General features: G+C 48.6%; 1 protein-coding gene across 1 annotated transcript; it reads right to left on the bottom strand.

Moving 5' to 3' along the window:
* Nucleotides 1-11,001: 11,001 nt before the first annotated feature.
* LOC123054679 (26S proteasome regulatory subunit 6B homolog) lies at nucleotides 11,002-14,934 on the bottom strand. Its single transcript, XM_044478500.1, has 6 exons — nucleotides 14,392-14,934; nucleotides 13,247-13,477; nucleotides 12,580-12,738; nucleotides 12,121-12,273; nucleotides 11,622-11,705; nucleotides 11,002-11,353 (listed from the first exon to the last, which is right to left on the bottom strand). The coding sequence occupies exons 1-6, from the start codon at nucleotides 14,881-14,883 to the stop codon at nucleotides 11,219-11,221; spliced, it is 1,254 nt and encodes a 417-aa protein (XP_044334435.1). The 5' UTR covers nucleotides 14,884-14,934; the 3' UTR covers nucleotides 11,002-11,218.
* Between the last annotated feature and the right edge of the window lie 1,794 nt (nucleotides 14,935-16,728).

The raw sequence follows: 16,728 nt of genomic DNA, 5'->3' as shown, positions 1-16,728 counted from the left end.
CTTGTTGATTTTGTTCCAGGAGATTCATCTCAGTAGTTTAGCATCAGTGCCAATCTGGATCCAAAATAGGAAAGCGCGCTCATCGAGTTCATCCATGAGAATAGGGACATCTTCGCATGGAAACCTTCTGACATGCCAAGTGTACCTAGAGAACTCGCTGAGCATACTCTCAATGTTGATCCGAAATTTAAGCCGGTCAGACAGTTCCTTCGACGGTTTAATGAGGAGAGGCGGAAAGCCATTGGTGAAGAAGTGGCCCGGCTCTTGGCGGCCGGGTTTATTGTTGAAGTCTTTCACCCGGAGTGGTTAGCTAACCCGGTGCTCGTGCTCAAGAAGAATGGCACCTGGCGGATGTGTGTGGACTACACGGACTTAAACAAGGCGTGTCCGGCTGATCCTTTTGCCCTCCCCCGTATCGATCAAATCATTGATGCTACGGCAGGTTGTGCACGCTTAAGTTTCTTGGATGCTTATTCCGGATATCATCAGATTAAGATGGCAGTTAAGGACTAGGAGAAGACGGCGTTCATCACTCCTTTTGGAGCCTTCTGCTATGTGTCTATGCCCTTTGGACTCAAGTGTGCGCAGGCGACTTACCAGCGTTGTGTACACAATTGTCTTCATAAGCAGATCGGGCGCAATGTTCATGCATACGTGGACGATATTGTGGTTAAATCCATCAAAGAGGAAACCCTGATAGATGATTTAAGAGAAACCTTTGATAATCTCCGGGTCTATAAGATGATGCTTAACCCGGCCAAGTGTGTCTTTGGTGTTCCTGCAGGCAAGCTCTTGGGTTTCTTGGTTTCTGACAGAGGCATTGAGGCTAACCCGGAGAAGATCAAGGCCATCACCTCCCTGGCTAAACCGGCGTGTATAAATGATGTTCAGCGCTTGGCGGGTCGCATCGCTGCTTTAAGCCGGTTTATAAGCCGTTTGGGTGAAAAGGCCATGCCCTTATATCAGTTGATGAAGAAAACTGATAACTTTGTCTGGAATGATGCAGCTAATACCGCTTTTGAAGAATTGAAGAAACAACTGGCAGAGCCCCCAGTCCTTGCTGCTCTGGTTGATAAGGAGCCCTTACTACTGTATGTGGCGGCAAACGCACGAGCAGTCAGCGTGGCTATTGTGGTGGAGCGCAAGGAGGCGGGTAAGGAGCATCCGGTTCAGCGGCCGGTTTATTATGTCAGCGAAGTGCTCATTGAGTCTAAACAGCGGTACCCGCATTGGCAGAAGCTTGTGTATGGTGTGTTCATGGCGAGCCGGAAGCTTAAGCATTATTTTCAGGGTCATCCCATCACTGTGGTCAGTTCTGCCCCTCTTGGTGATATCATTCAAAACAGAGAGGCCACAGGGAGAATTGCTAAGTGGGCTATAGAACTTGGACCCCATGGTCTCAAATATGTGCCACGCACTGCTGTTAAATCTCAGGCTTTGGTGGATTTCATCAATGATTGGACAGAATCACAAGTGCCCGAGCAGAAGCCGGATAACACATATTGGACTATTCACTTTGACGGGTCCAGGCAGTTGGAGGGCTCGGGGGCTGGTGTTGTATTAGCCTCCCCTAAAGGTGACAAGTTCCATTATGTGTTACAGTTGATGTTTCCTTGCACTAACAATGCGGCTGAGTACGAGGCCTTGCTCCACGGTCTTCGGATGGCTAAGGAGATGAGCTTGAGCCGGGTAAGGTGCTTCGGCGATTCAGACTTGGTGGCTCAACAGGTATCAGGCAAGTGGGACTCTAAGGACCCTCTAATGGCGGCTTATCGCCGCGAAGTTGATGCCATTGCGGGGCACTTTCAGGGCTACCAAGTAGAGCACATTGATCGCAGGAAGAACGAGGCGGCTGATGCTTTAAGCCGGCTAGGCTCTCAGCGAAAGCCGGTGCCGCCTAACACTTTCCTGGATGTCCTGTATAACCCTTCGGTTAAGTTGCCTACAGAGGAGGACCTGGCTATCCCTGACCCGGAGGCACGACTGGTGGCGGCTCTTCATGTCATACCAGACTGGGCAATGCCATATCTGGCTTATATAACCCGGGGAGAGTTGCCTGAGGATGAAACTTTGGCCAGGCAAATAACCCGGCGGGTTAAGTCAATGATCATCATCGATGGTGAGTTACATCATCGCAGTGTTTCAGGGGCATTTCAGCGTTGTATCTCCCCTGAGGAAGGCCAAGAGATCTTGCGTGAGATCCATGAAGGGGATTGTGGCCATCACGCCGGCTCAAAATCCCTTGTAGCCAAGGCTTTCCGTCATGGTTTTTATTGGCTGACGGCTCATGCTGATGCAGAGGACTTGGTCAGTAAATGTGATGGTTGCCAAAGGTTCTCACGACGGGCTCATGTGCCGGCTCAGGAGTTGAGGATGATCCCAATCACTTGGCCCTTTGCGGTCTGGGGGCTTGATATGGTTGGGCCTTTTAAACGGTCCAAGGATAAGAAGACCCACCTCTTGGTGGCAGTTGACAAATTCACAAAGTGGGTGGAAGCTGAGCCAGTTAGCAAGTGCGATGCAGCCACGGCGGTTCAATTTATGAAAAAGGTGATTTTCCGCTTTGGTTTTCCACACAGCATTATAACTGACAATGGCACCAATCTCTCCAAAGGCGCCATGGAAGAATTTTGTCAACGAGAGCATATCCGACTTAATGTTTCTTCAGTGGCTCATCCTCAATCCAATGGTCAGGCTGAGAGAGCTAATCAGGAGATTCTAAAGGGTATCAAGCCCCGGCTTTTGGTCCCTTTGCAGCGGACGCCGGGTTGTTGGGTGGAGGAGTTGCCCTCCGTCTTATGGAGTATCAACACTACTCCTAACAGGTCTACAGGCTTCACGCCTTTCTTCATGGTTTATGGAGCAGAAGCAGTCCTTCCTAGTGACATCCGTCACGACTCACCTCGCGTGGCGGCTTACGTTGAGACGGATAATGAACAGGCGCGTCAAGATGCTCTTGACTTGTTGGATGAACAGCGTGATGTGGCAGCAGCCCGGTCAGCGATTTACCAACAAGACTTGCGCCGTTATCATAGCCGCCGGGTCAAATCCCGGGTCTTCCAGGAAGGCGACCTTGTGCTCCGGCTCATCCAGGATCAAACAGATGCACACAAGTTATCCCCACCTTGGGAAGGGCCCTTTGTGGTCAGCAAGAACTTGCACAACGGGTCATATTACCTCATTGATATTCGGGAGCACAAAGATTCACGTAAATCTGAGGAAGAGACCCGTCGGCCGTGGAACATAGCTCAGCTTCGGCCTTACTACACTTGAGCTACCAGCTCTCGTGGTGTACATACTTATCTCAGCCATGTATATATTATGATAAGCAATAAAGCAGGACCTCTGTCCTTTTCTCTCCTCCAAATATGTGTGTGTTGTTTTTATTACAAGATTACATGCTGACTTAAAGGAGGATCCGGCTTACGATCGTATTCGAATCTAGCCGTACGCAGTAAAGTCACTTAGGGGCTTCCTGTTCAAACATGGGTCGTATTCGAACCAAAGAGAACATAGCTGTCGGTACCCATTTGATTGGCAAAGTGCCGAGCTCATTGGGAGGTTATCTTTGGTCATATTTGAATCATAGTTTAACCCCTCTGAGAACCGACGTGGATCGTATTCGAATCAACATCGTTAAACAATTTTAAATCATTTGGGGCTTCCTGTTCAAACATAGGTCGTATTCGAACCAAAGAGCATAGCTGTCGGTACCCTCTTGATTGGCATCGCCACACTCACTGGGGGCTATGTGATCGTATCCGAATCTTAGCTTAACCCCTTTGGGCCGGGTTTCTGGTCGTATTCAAACCGGAAGCCCCTAAGTTCTTATATTTTATCACAAGTTTACTCTGATTACGTCAAGGTGTGTCCTGCCGGGTCTCACTTGCCGGCTTAATTTTGGTTTATCTTGTTAGTTGAACATCATGGATGTCATCAAGGCAAGTAAATTAGTGTTAAGGTACCAACCGTGCTACCCGGGTTATTTAAACCGGAAGTATGCTTACAGGCCGTTAAGTGTGTTATCACGGCTATGTTCATAGTATAATTAAGGACCACTCTTTTTTGATTCGTATTCCGGGTTATCCATCTCAAACACCTGATTCTCAGGGCGGTAAGCCGCCTTGAGACTTGTGATTTGCCTTTCTATGTAGATACTTAACGGCACCTTTTAAGGTTGAGAAGGACAAAGGGATGATTATGACCCGGAGAAACATCAAAATGATAACTTCAAGGGATTTCAGCATTCATTACGTGCACGATGGCACGGCAGAGATAAATTGTTGCACCTATTCTATTACAAAATTCATCAAGTCTCAAGGATGGAGCATTGTTCGGTGAACCGCCAGCCGATTTATGATGCCTGCTGAGTCGAAGTCTCCGGCTCGTTCCTGTCCTCTCCTCCGGCTGATCCCAAGACTTGGAAAGTTGATGACTTCCAGTCGATGCCGCGGAGAGCTTCGAATTGGGCTTCTTCATCAATTAACCCCGCCGGGTCAATCTCTGGGGCAAAGGTGTGCTGACGAGCCGGCGGAATTAAACTCAGGTCTTCATAACGAGGGGTTGGAATCCTCTGATTCTCCGCATTGTAGCCCGGCTGGTACTTGGTTAGATCAGTGTCGTCCCCGATAAGGGTGGCCACCGGGCGTACAGCCTTCACGCACGCTGCGAAGTCCTTCTGATCGAATGCTGAGCCGTCTTCCTTCAGGCTTGGATAACCCAGGGCGATGTCCGCCGGGTCTAGCTCCGGCAGAAATGCCTTGGCCCGGCTCAACGCGGCGATCGCTCCGGCTCTCGCAGAGGCCCGTCGCAGCTCTTGGATCCGCTGAGGCAGAACGGCGAGCCGGCGCAGGACTTCGGCCAGATGAGTTGGCACCTCGTTGGATAGGGCCACCACAGCTAAAGCGCGTTGTGACCCGGTGTAGAGCTGTTCCACCAGGGTGTACACGGCCTTTAACTTGGTGACCACGCTCTGGTTGAGGTTGGCACTCCTGGGACCTGTTTAACAGAATCAGATAAGCCGGTGACAAGGATGAATCATGACATATACAAACTTGATGAAAGCCGGTGAGGCGACTTACCAAAGATAGCAGCCACCATTTGGGAAACCTGGCGCTTTAGGCCGGAGAGCTCGGCGGTCTTCTCAGCGAGGGCCTTCTCCGCCTGTTCCGCCCGGGTCACCAGTGCGGCCTTCTCTTCGACCCAGGCTTTTCTCTCAGCATCAAATTTAGTCTTCAACTTTTCTTGAGTGGCGATGCTGGATACAAACTTGGCGTTTGCCTTCCGGGTCTCCATCTCCTGCATCTTTAGCCGGCTCTTGAGATCCGCAAGATCCGCCTCTAGTTTCTTGCCAGCAGCCTGTATATGTTTCCGGATTACTTAACAGTCATTATATAAGTCCCAAGCGCTTTCCAAGCAAAGACTCTTGGCACTTGGGGGCTAATGCATATTGAACGTATCTATCTACATACCGCCGGCTCAGTTGAGTAAGCCGGAACCTAAGTCTACAACATATTCAAGTATAAGTCGTCGACTTGGGGGCTAGCATGGCAAAGGTAACTATGCGGTAAGGTAAGAAGACAGCAGAAGGATACCTCAGATTTTTGTTGGATCTGGGTGACCATGGCAACCTCGGCGTCCCGGCTCTTGTGTACTTGGTTGATGTAGCCAGAGACGAGCTCTCCAATGCTCAAGTCGGTGTAGCCGGAGAGGTCCAAGTTCACCCGGTGGGGCTGCAGCAACTCCCCCTTTGCGGAGCATTTGGCCAACGCGGTCGGTCTCCCCAGCTCAACGAATTCCGTTCGGGTGATTACCACGTCCGGTTCGTCTGCTGGTGGAGCTGAGCCGGAGGCCTCCGGGTTAAAGCTTCAGTCGTTGCCTTGGTAGCCGGGGCAGGGGCCTCAGGCGCCGTGTCCATTGGAGTGGTGGCTTCGGGGGCGGAGGCAGCTGGCGGCTCTTGAGCCATCGCCTCCGGGTCAGGTAAGTCTGGCACTCCGGCTGACCTGGTCTTCTTCACTCTTTTGGTGAGCTTTGCCTGGGCACTGAAAAGACAGAAGTGTTAGACACACAAAGAGTAAGTACAGACAAGATAATGTAAGAAGATTGTTGTTACCCGGGCGCAGTCTTGAAGGCCGGCAGATTTGACTGCATGGAGTCACCCGAAGAGGGGGAGGTCTCCTGATAATTGGAGTCAGAAGAGTTGAGTGGCTGACGGATAACACCCGCCAATGGATGAAAAGGGTACAAGTGAGAAAAAACCTCAGTGCGACGCTTCCTTGTTGCGTCGGGTAACCCGGCGGAGAGGTCAGTGTCCTTGCGGGCCCGGGTGTGACGCCGGCTTTCGTGAACCTGCTGCTTCAAAAGAAATTGAGGGTCTTGATGAGCTAAAGGATGTGAAAAGCTTACTTTCCGGGTTACTCTTCGGACTTTCAGCTATGGCAAGGGCTCCGAGTCGGAGGAAAGTGACATTACCTCTTCAACCACCGGGTTACTGGCGCCGGTGTCATCCTGTCAATGAGCAAGTGTTGATAAGGCGGACAGCAACAAACAACGAATATAGCAAGAAGTTAAAGGTTTTAGGGTTACCTCTGACTCGGAGCTGTCGCTTAATTGCATTAGCTCCGAAGCAGTGGGTCTGCTTCCCTTTTTGCGAGGGGCGGCTTTCTTGGCGGCTTTCTTCGCCTTCCTGGCCTTCTTGGCCGCTTCATGGTCATATTTGACCCGCCAGAACTTATCATCAGCCTGAAAGATACAATGATTGATTCTTAAAACGGTTCAGATAAAGGTTATACACAGACGAAGATAAAAGTTAAAGTCAGCGGCTTACCGCTGGGGCTGGATTGGTCTTGCAGAAGGGGGCTAACCCGTTTCTTCCGCAATCTGCCAGGCTCTCGTTTAGAAGAGCCTTGGTCTCTTCCTCTGCAACGTCTTCTGGAAGATCATTGCGACTGTGCCTCTGCGGGTCATCCTTTCGCCCGGTGTACTCACACATTAAGCCGGGGCGGCGGCTCAATGGGATCACCCGCCATGAGATCCAGACCCGGACCAGGTCAATTCCGTTCAGACCGTTGCCTAGCAGGGCCTTGATCTTATTGATAGTTGGAAGCAGAGGCTGGCGTTCTGCTGCAGTCAGTTTGCCCGACAGCGGATGAGTCGGCTCTAGACGTGTTGGGCGAAAGCCGGGCAGCGGGTTTTCATCAGCCGGAGACGTATCTTGGCAGTAGAACCAAGTCATATTCCAGTCCTTGGGGTGGCTCGGCGGCTCTGCATAAGGGAACAGACAGTCCCTACGCCGTTGAATGGAGATGCCACCTAACTCCAGACTTGGCCCGTTGGCGCATTCATTCTGGCTGTTTAAATAAAATAGCTCTCTGAAGAGCAGCAGACTAGGCTCTTCTCCAAGGTACACTTCGCAAAAGACTTGGAAGTTGCAGATGTTGGATACGGAGTTGGGTCCTATATCCTGAGGCCGTAGGTCAAAGAAGTTGAGCACGTCCCTGAAAAAATTTGAGCCGGGCGGTGCGAAGCCCCGGCTCATATGATCCGCGAAAATCACTACCTCCCCGTCCCTCGGCTGTGGTCTTTCTTCTGACGGGTCAGGGGCACGGTATGACATCACTTCCTTCTTGGGCAGATATCCGGACTTAACAAAATTGCCTAGGGTCTCGTCGGTGACGTTGGACCTCATCCAGTTGCAAGTGATGGGAGCCTTAGGAGGCATGGTGAAAGTTGGTGGTCTATGACAAAGGGGAAAAATGTCCGGGTTAATTATAAGCCGGCAATATGCAGTTTAAACTAAGGTGGCGGCTTATGAAGGGGACTAATGATATATACTCAATTAAGCTGGAGAATTCTACAAGGCATGGTTCTCTTTAAACCGGAGGATTCTACAACGCGAGGGTTCTTTAACCCGGGATTGTAAGCCGCCAAGATTCAGTGGTTGCAGTTTTTACTAAGTATGGTAAAACAGGTTTCACATATGGCAGTAACTTTTTTGGATCAAAATGGTCGGGTGAAACGAAAATTTTCTAGACCTAGAAACAGACGAGCGGATGTTCTTGAGCTCGAACGAAGCATCTATACAGTAGAAGAAGATCTACTGGCACTTAAAATGAGGCCTAAACAACTACCGCACTAGTTTTATACAAGGCTAAAGATCAAACAAGTGCAGTGACTACGAGAACTACCGAGGTTTGCGGACAATGGCGAAGAACACGGATGAACTGTTTGAACTCTACCGCAGATCTGTTCTAACAAGGCAGAAGAGACTCACCAGAGTTGGAGAAGAGCGGAAGTCGCCGCCGTTTATCTGGTCCGAGTCAGGGTGATGCAGCGGCCGGGTTGATGAAGATCGGGGGCGCGACGGCGGCGGCAGTGGCAGAGCTCAGGCAGAGGAGCGACGGAGCGAGGAGGAAGAAGAGAGCGTGAGAAGAGCCCGTTGGGCCGGCCTATTTATAAGGCGAGATCATAAGTGGGCGCGAGATTCGAGGAGACCACGGCGTGGTTATCTCCCCCCCACGACGCCTCAATTTTCGGAATGACAGTAAAAGCAAAGATCCGTTGCGGATCTGGCGGAGTAAAAAACGGACTTAATGGAGGATGACGTCACGGCGGATTATCCGGAGTCCAGAGGATGACGTCACTCCGGGTTATGGCCTTCACATGAATGGTAAGCCGGAGATTTTTTCTGTCAGAAGAGTTGAAGATTGACATGAGCCGGCTCAAATCAATCTGGGGCCTAATGTTGAGGATATAGACCTTAGAGTCACCCGCCAGGAGGGGCCGGGTTACTCGTACGGTCATTGCCAGAAGCCCGGAGCCAAGTTTCAAGATGATGGACCAGAGATGGGCTGAGACCCAGATATGGCTTAAGGCCCGTAGTTACAATCATTATTATAGTAGAACTTGTAGCGTAAGGCAAGCATAGTTTAGAGTCCGAGCCGGACACTCCTATGAGCCGGCCGGGACTCTAAGGGCTGCTGGGCGTGTTCCTCCCTATATAAAGGGACGACCCGGCAGCGGTTTAAGGGCGACAACAATCTCATCGAAAGCCGGGCATAGCTGTTTAGCTCCCTGGCGATCGTAACCCTAATCAATATCACCTCAAACTGGACGTAGGCTTTTACCTTCACCGTAAGGGGCCGAACCAGTATAAACGCTCGTGTTCCTTGTCCCACATAACCCCTTCAAGCTTCCTAGTTGCGATGGCTCCACGACTAAGTCCTAGCTCGAGGACATCTGCCGTGACAATTCCACGACAGTAACATTGTGAACTTATGCATAGGGGTTGGCACACGTTTTCGTCTTGACTCTTCGGTAGAAACTTTGGGGCACTCTTTGAAGTTCTTTGTGTTGGTTGAACAGATGAATCTGAGATTGTGTGATGCATATCGTATAATCATACCCACGGATACTTGAGGTGACATTGGAGTATCTAGGTGACATTAGGGTTTTGGTTGATTTATGTCTTAATGTGTTATTCTAGTACGAACTCTATGATAGATCGAACGGAAAGAATAGTTTCATGTTATTTTACTACGGACTCTTGAATAGATCGATCAGAAAGGATAACTTTGAGGTGGTTTCGTACCCTATCATAATCTCTTCGTTTGTTCTCCGCTATTAGTGACTTTGGAGTGACTCTTTGTTGCATGTTGAGGGATATTTATATGATCCAATTATGTTATTATTGTTGAGATAACTTGCACTAGTGAAAGTATGAACCACTTGTTTGCTAGCTTTGCAATACCGTCTGTGCTCACTTTTACCACTTGTTACCTTGTTGTTTTTATATTTTTAGATTACAAAAACCTATATCTACCATCCATATTGCACTTGTATCACCATCTCTTCGCCGAACTAGTGCACATATACAATTTACCATTGTATTGGGTGTGTTGGGGACACAAGAGACTCTTTGTTATTTGGTTGCAGGGTTGTTTGAGAGAGACAATCTTCATCCTACGTCTTCCACGGATTGATAAACCTTAGGTCATCCACTTGAGGGAAATTTGCTACTGTCCTACAAACCTCTGCACTTGGAGGCCCAACAACGTCTACAAGAAGAAGGTTGCGTAGTAGACATCACGCGCCACTCGCATCGCTGACGGGCTGCCTCTGGACTCACCGGAGCCGAAGGAGGAGGAGCCGGGGGAAGAGGAGGAGGATATGGCCCAGATGGAGATGGAGGAGCCGGAGCAGCTGCCGGGCTTCAACATGGACCAGGCGGAGGCGGAGTTCGCCGTCGCCTAGTCTGACGAGATGGCGGAGCAGCAGACCATCCTGGAGTCTATCCAGGATGAGGCCTATGTGGAGGCCAACCGGGCGGGAGTAGGCGGAGTCCGACGCGCTCTTCGCCGAACTCAACGCGGAGATAGAGGCGGAGCAGCCGGAGGCGCCGAAGCTGCCGCCCATGCTGCCGAAGCCAGGCACGAAGATCGTCGACATCTCCGGCAACAAGTAGCTAGGTGATCGACGTAGTACGTATGTTTCTTTTAGTTTGCATGTCTTTGTATGGATTTGAGAATCTAGGATTTAAGAATCTAGTATGAAATGTCCGGTTGCAACTATGAAAATTTAAGGCATGCCCAGTCAGTGCGCCCGAGCGCGTCCGCGGACGTTTGAGAGGCCGGATTTGCCAAGTCCGGCTATAGATGCTCTAAACCACACATCCCTTGTAGATGCTCTATCATTGTAGACATCCCATTATGAACCACATACCGTTGTGTATATATATGTATTTTAGAGCGGAGATTCACTCATTTTAGTTTGTATGTGCCCATAGTGAAATCTCTCCCAAGACTTGTATTTAGGAACGGAGGAAATATTTAGTACTGCCCAGACGTCTTATATTTATTAGGAATGGAGGTAGTACAACTTTAGTACTATGTCAGCGACAAGGGAGTAAATGCCAATATATTTTTCTATGAAGTTAGTCCAACATGGAAAAGTTAAATTTTAAAAATAGTGTTACCAATTTTCCTGGGGAAGACAATCACAACATCGACCACAAGCGCGCAATGGTCACGCGAAACTTAGACAGACAAGTAGCTTACAACATTCGTGAGATCGAACATGCACGCCCTTTATACTTTTCCAACTAGAAACACAAAATAAGATAGTTGAATCTGATCAAATAGATTGGGCATGCAGGATACAAGGATATTAACGTCACATAGAGGCTGACTATCCACAAATTCATCTCTAACACTTCGTTGCCTCACTTGTAGAAGTCAAAATCTGTATCAGGCTTCTTCACGTTGGTTCGGTAACCCTTCTCGAAGTCCTTGGGGAGAATAACATACCGATTTTTCCGAACAGCATGCATGCCAGCTTCCTGACAAATAGCGGTTATCTGAAAAAGAACGACACGATGAGTATTAAACAGGATTCCAGCAATTACATAACATGTATAATAAGACGTTACTACTGCTATTATAGGTGTCGATATGAATCGAATCTAAGGCAGGCACAAGGCACATTTACTATGATAAACTTGAAGGGCAAAGGATTTAAATGATTGTTATCATGACCAAATTAATCAGAGGCAATGAAACTTCTTATGATGCACTAGGACCAAGTGAAGGTCTAAAGACTCTTCAACATAATGAAAAGGTACTCACATCTGCCGCACTGATTTTATCCGGTCTGGAGACATAATCTTCCAAGTCAACCTCGTCACTCAAATTCATTTTAGAAGTACAAACCTGAAAGGAAGGAAGCCATCATAATTACCAGATGCACAGGCAAACATATAATCTTAGAAAGGACCAAGAAATTAAGATTTTCAATAGCTAACTATTGTTTTTAAAATGCAAGCTCGTAACCAATTAGTTAATAGTCAGAGCTCTAGGTCAATTTATCCATAATAACTATGGTACAAAAAATCACCGGTGCAACCAAAAGATGTGCCTTGTTAAGCAACATTTTTTACAGATCAATGTTTGAGAGCCATTTAATGCTCTAAAGATAATGACTGCAAGTGCAACTATGAAATACAAGACCATCAATACAAACTACTACATTCAAATTATTATGTAATATAGAGAAGATTTTCCAAACAAGAAGTATCAGCAACATCTTTGAAAAGCATACCAAATAAGCATTTACAAAGAAACTTACTTGGAAAACAAGCCTCTTCTGCCTCCGGTCTGGCAGAGGGAACTCAATTTTCCTGTCCAGTCTTCCTGGACGCAGAAGAGCAGGATCTAGAGTATCTGCCCGATTGGTCGCCATTATAACCTTCACATTCACTGTTTGATCAAATCCGTCCATCTGCATTGCATACAAAATTGACAATGAGATACTACACCTCAAGGCATGAGAAAGTTGCAAGTAATAGCCTTAACTTATTGCCTTTTCAGGAAGTTACTTCCTATCCTTAAAACCCACAGGTATTAATTCTAAGAGCATGTATAGATTTTGTCAAATCAGAATTAAACAATTGAGCTTTGCAATGTAAGTCAGTGACTTTTTCTTCACTTACATCTATATGCATGTTCCGAATGCATTTTTTTTTCAAGGATTTGAAGTGGCAAATAACTTGAGTTCCAGTAAATTTATTATAGCTGGAAACTTTACCTGATTGAGCAGCTCCATCAAAATACGCTGAACTTCTCGGTCAGCCCCAGTCTGAGCATCGAATCGGGCAGTTGCTATAGCGTCAACCTCATCAATGAATATTATAGCCGGGGCATTCTCTTTAGCTAAGCGGAATACATCTCGAACCATCCTTGGGCCCTAAGATGAGATAAATTATGCAATGCATCAACAAAAGAACTGATAAGTAGAAAACAGAAGAAAAGCTTCACATACAAAATTCTTGTGTAAACCCTAATAAGGATGTATGAACCACTTGATACCAGAAACATTCAGAAGCATACTAATATCATTGACAGCATGAATTGTAGGCTATATTCACATTAGTTTACTTGCCTTGGTAATGCATAAACTAATAATATAATTTGCATGTAAGATGTATACAGAATACAAACAAAAAGGAAGTTGCATCAGATGTTCACAGGCACTGCTTAAGTAAGTTTTATTATTCTTGTCTTATTGTCTTAAAAACAAGTGCAATTTTTTTGCAAACTGGGAATCTTGAGCATATAAACAAGGAAACCTAACAATCTAGGCATCTATTACATTGTCAAATCTTAACACATGCAATAATTTTTGTAACAACAAAAGGACAACCAAATGCAGAAACAAGGTTACTAAATGAATGCTAAAACTATCCACATCTTACCTCACCCAAGTACTTCTGCACAAACTCTGAACCAACCACTCTGATAAAAGCAGCAGTAGTGTGATGTGCCACAGCTTTAGCAAGCATGGTCTTGCCAGTGCCTGGAGGACCATAGAGAAGCACCCCTCTTGGAGGATCAATACCAATCTGCTTGTACAACTCATGGTGTGTCAATGGTAGCTCAACTGCCTCCCGAATTTCTTGTTTTTGAATATCACATCCTCCAATGTCCTGGACATAATCACAACATAACAAATTGTTAATGAATTTCCTTTATTTACTGTATGAAATAACTGCAGTAAGTAACAAAGATACAAATTACATAATAAAAAATGAAAAGTTCAGGCCATGTTATGCACACAATTGTCAGCAAACATTTTAATAAAATCTTCGATCTTGGTTAGCATTAAGGATAGGAAAATAAGACATATGATCAAATCACTTGCACGGACATACAGATGCTGAAGACTGACTGGCTGAGCTTCTACTGAAGATGAAGTTTATATGTTTCTGATGTTTCTTTGCTTTTACTAATTTTATGCTGTATTAAGCAATTCAAGCATAGAATGTACTAACACCTACTCGGTTCTACTGTGTAACATGCTCCACAATATAGCACAGCCCCTTCCAGATAATCGGACATGTGTATCCCAGGCTGGCTTTGCGTGTTCTCTCTCGGCCACTCACTACTGTTAACGCTCTTCCTCTCTCTGGATCGCTGGTTGTGTGATGTGTGAGGTGAACTGAGAACTGAAAATACTACTCCCTCCGTTCCTAAATATAAGTCTTTCTAGAGGTTACACTATGGACTACATACGGAGCAAAATGAATGAACCTACACTCTAAAATATGTCTATATACATCCGTATGTAGTTTGTAGTGGAATCTCTTAAAAGACTTATATTTAGGAACAGAGGGAGTACTTAAGTAAATTCCCACAGACACCATGCGGAGAAAACAAAATCTGTATCCTAACAACAATTATACACCGATTTCAGTAACCGCGATGGAACAACAATCGTGGTGGGGGACTAATAGATCCCTAAAATCTGGAACTAAATTATCCTCCACGGGGATTTAGATAGACAAGGTAAACAAAATTCCTTGGGGCACATACGGATCTGAGAAATCCATGAGAAACTCACCGAATAAAGGACGTTGGGCTTCTCCGACGAAGCGAGCAGCGAGATGCTGGAGTCGGCCTCGGGCGGCAGCACGTCGACGAGCGCGTTGGAGTGGCGGTGCAGGGCGACGGACGCCGACGGCTTGAGCAGCTCGCGGTTGATGGTGCTGAGGATCCGCACGTAGTAGTTGCTGCCGGTGGTGGACCCGACGATGCCGTTGTTGCCGTCGACCATCTCCATGAACTGGCCGATGACGAGGGGCACGGACTGGATCCGCTTGACCTCCTCCTGCGCGCGCAGCAGCTCGCGCTTCAGGTTCTTCTGCTCGTCCTTGACGTACTCCTCCTGGATCTCGACGAACTCCATGTGGCGCTGGAGCGATTTGAGGCGGCCGTAGAGGTCGTCGTCGTCCTCGGCCGCGGCGGAGGAGGAGGCGCAGTGGGCGGCGGTGGCGGGGTAGGAGGGCGGGGGCGCCGACGGGAGGGCCGCGGGAGGGTTTGCTGCGGTCGCCATGGCTAGGGTTTGGTGGCTGGAGGCAGGGTCGGGCTTTTTTTAACACGAGACTGCGAGAGGGGCAGGGCAGGGCCGGGCTCGGAGGCGGAGAGGCGAGGGCGATGCGGATCAGTACTCCGGGTGCGATCATGCGATCCAGGCATCAGGACCGTTGGATCGTGAACACATGGTAAGATCAAGCACTGGTTAGACTTGGCGGAACATCTTGCACTTTGAACCCTCGAAAAAGAGGGCAACTCCAGCACGTATTGACCCTCCTTTTGGTTTAGCGGAATTTTATAGGAATTATATGGTCTCCTTTGGTTTATAGGATTTTTTAGGAATTTAAAATAATACTATACAAGTTTTGTAAGGAACTCTTATTTGAAGCTCTTTGGTTTGTAGTAAAGGAAAAACTTTTCCTCAACCGACGGATAACTGGGTTTCTTCTGTCACCTCCGTTGCATGATGCGTGTCCAGTGAGGGTCTGCCACCGTCGTCACACCCAACCTTATCCCAATAGATGCGGCTGACCATACGTGATTGATCCCTCCACGAGTCTTCTTCCCCTAGAAATCCCCATTAATTTCTTCTCGCCAACTGTCGGGTGGTAGGTGCGACATATGCCAACGGGTGGCTTATCATTGTGGGAGCCAGTAAGACGTCGCCGGTGCCTGGAAACGGGATGAGGCGAAGACATGCACGCCGGCGAATCTTACCCAAGTTCGGGGCTCTCCGTGGAGATAACACCCCTAGTCCTGCTCTGCGGGGTCTCCGCATGATCACTAGATCAGTACAAGTAGCTACAAGTGCTCCTTGAGCTGTTTGGCTAGAGGAAGAAGGGCAAGGCTAGCTCTCCTTTTCTCTCTATGGTGCGTGAAATTCTATGAGATCAACCATTTGCATGGGTGCCCCGGGGGGTTTATATAGGCCTACCCCTCAGGGGTACAATGGTAATCCGGTTAGGTGCGGGTCCTAGCTGTCAGTGTCTATGCAGGCCGGCCCCATCGTTTGGGGGCTTTGTCGGCGGCTGGTTACTGTTGCCTCGCCTCTGATGACGAGGGCTTTGTCGAGGTAAGCGTGGCTACAGTGCCGCCACCTTGCGGGCTCTCACTGTAGCCTCACCTCGTCTTGTCTCCTTAATGAGGCACACGTTTCGAGGGAGGGGGGTAGCCGGCTATTGGGAGCCGGCTACGCCCCTAGCCGACTAGGGGAGGCCGGGCCGCCTTCGAGTGTCTCTCTGGCTAAAGGGGCCCGCCGCCCGCGGGCCGTACTGGCGCCTGTCGTGGGTGACGTCGTGGTTAACATGGCTACAGTGCCGCGCCGGACGGGAGATGGCTGGCCCGTACGGCGCCCTGTGGCCATGCCTGCTTCGGGATTCGGGGGTAGTGGGCTGCACTACGGCCACGCCCCGTCTTATCACCATTATGTGGATACAGTCTTGGTGGGTGCAGTCTTGGCCGGCTTCTGGGAGCCAGCTTTCTTCATGGCCGGCTTCTGGGAGTCGGCTTTCTTTATGGCCGGCTTCTGGGAGTCGGTCCTCTTGGGGCCGGCTCCCTGGAGTCGGCTATCACGTATCTTTCTTAGGGAAGGTTCCTGAGGCCGGGTCGCCTTCTAGTAGTCGGCCCTGGGGATGGCCGGCCGGGGGAAGGCGGCCCTGCGCTCTGTATTCTTGAAGGCTTGAATGGCCTAGTAATTTCTCTAAAGAGCCAGGGGGAGTCGGTTAGGCTACCCGTGGCCATTTACTCCGACAGTAGTCCCCGAAGCTGGTTGGGCTTCGAGGCTGAGAGGAGGTCGAGAAGCTCGGTCAGCTTCTTATCTTGACGAGCCAGCAGCTGGGAGCCGGCTTCGGTTGGGCGCGCCGTC

Source organism: Triticum aestivum, chromosome 2D, assembly GCF_018294505.1.
Source record: "Triticum aestivum cultivar Chinese Spring chromosome 2D, IWGSC CS RefSeq v2.1, whole genome shotgun sequence".
Classification (NCBI taxonomy): Eukaryota; Viridiplantae; Streptophyta; class Magnoliopsida; order Poales; family Poaceae; genus Triticum; species Triticum aestivum.
Note: the sequence above shows the minus strand (reverse complement) of the source record. Positions and strands in the feature narration are given on the sequence as shown.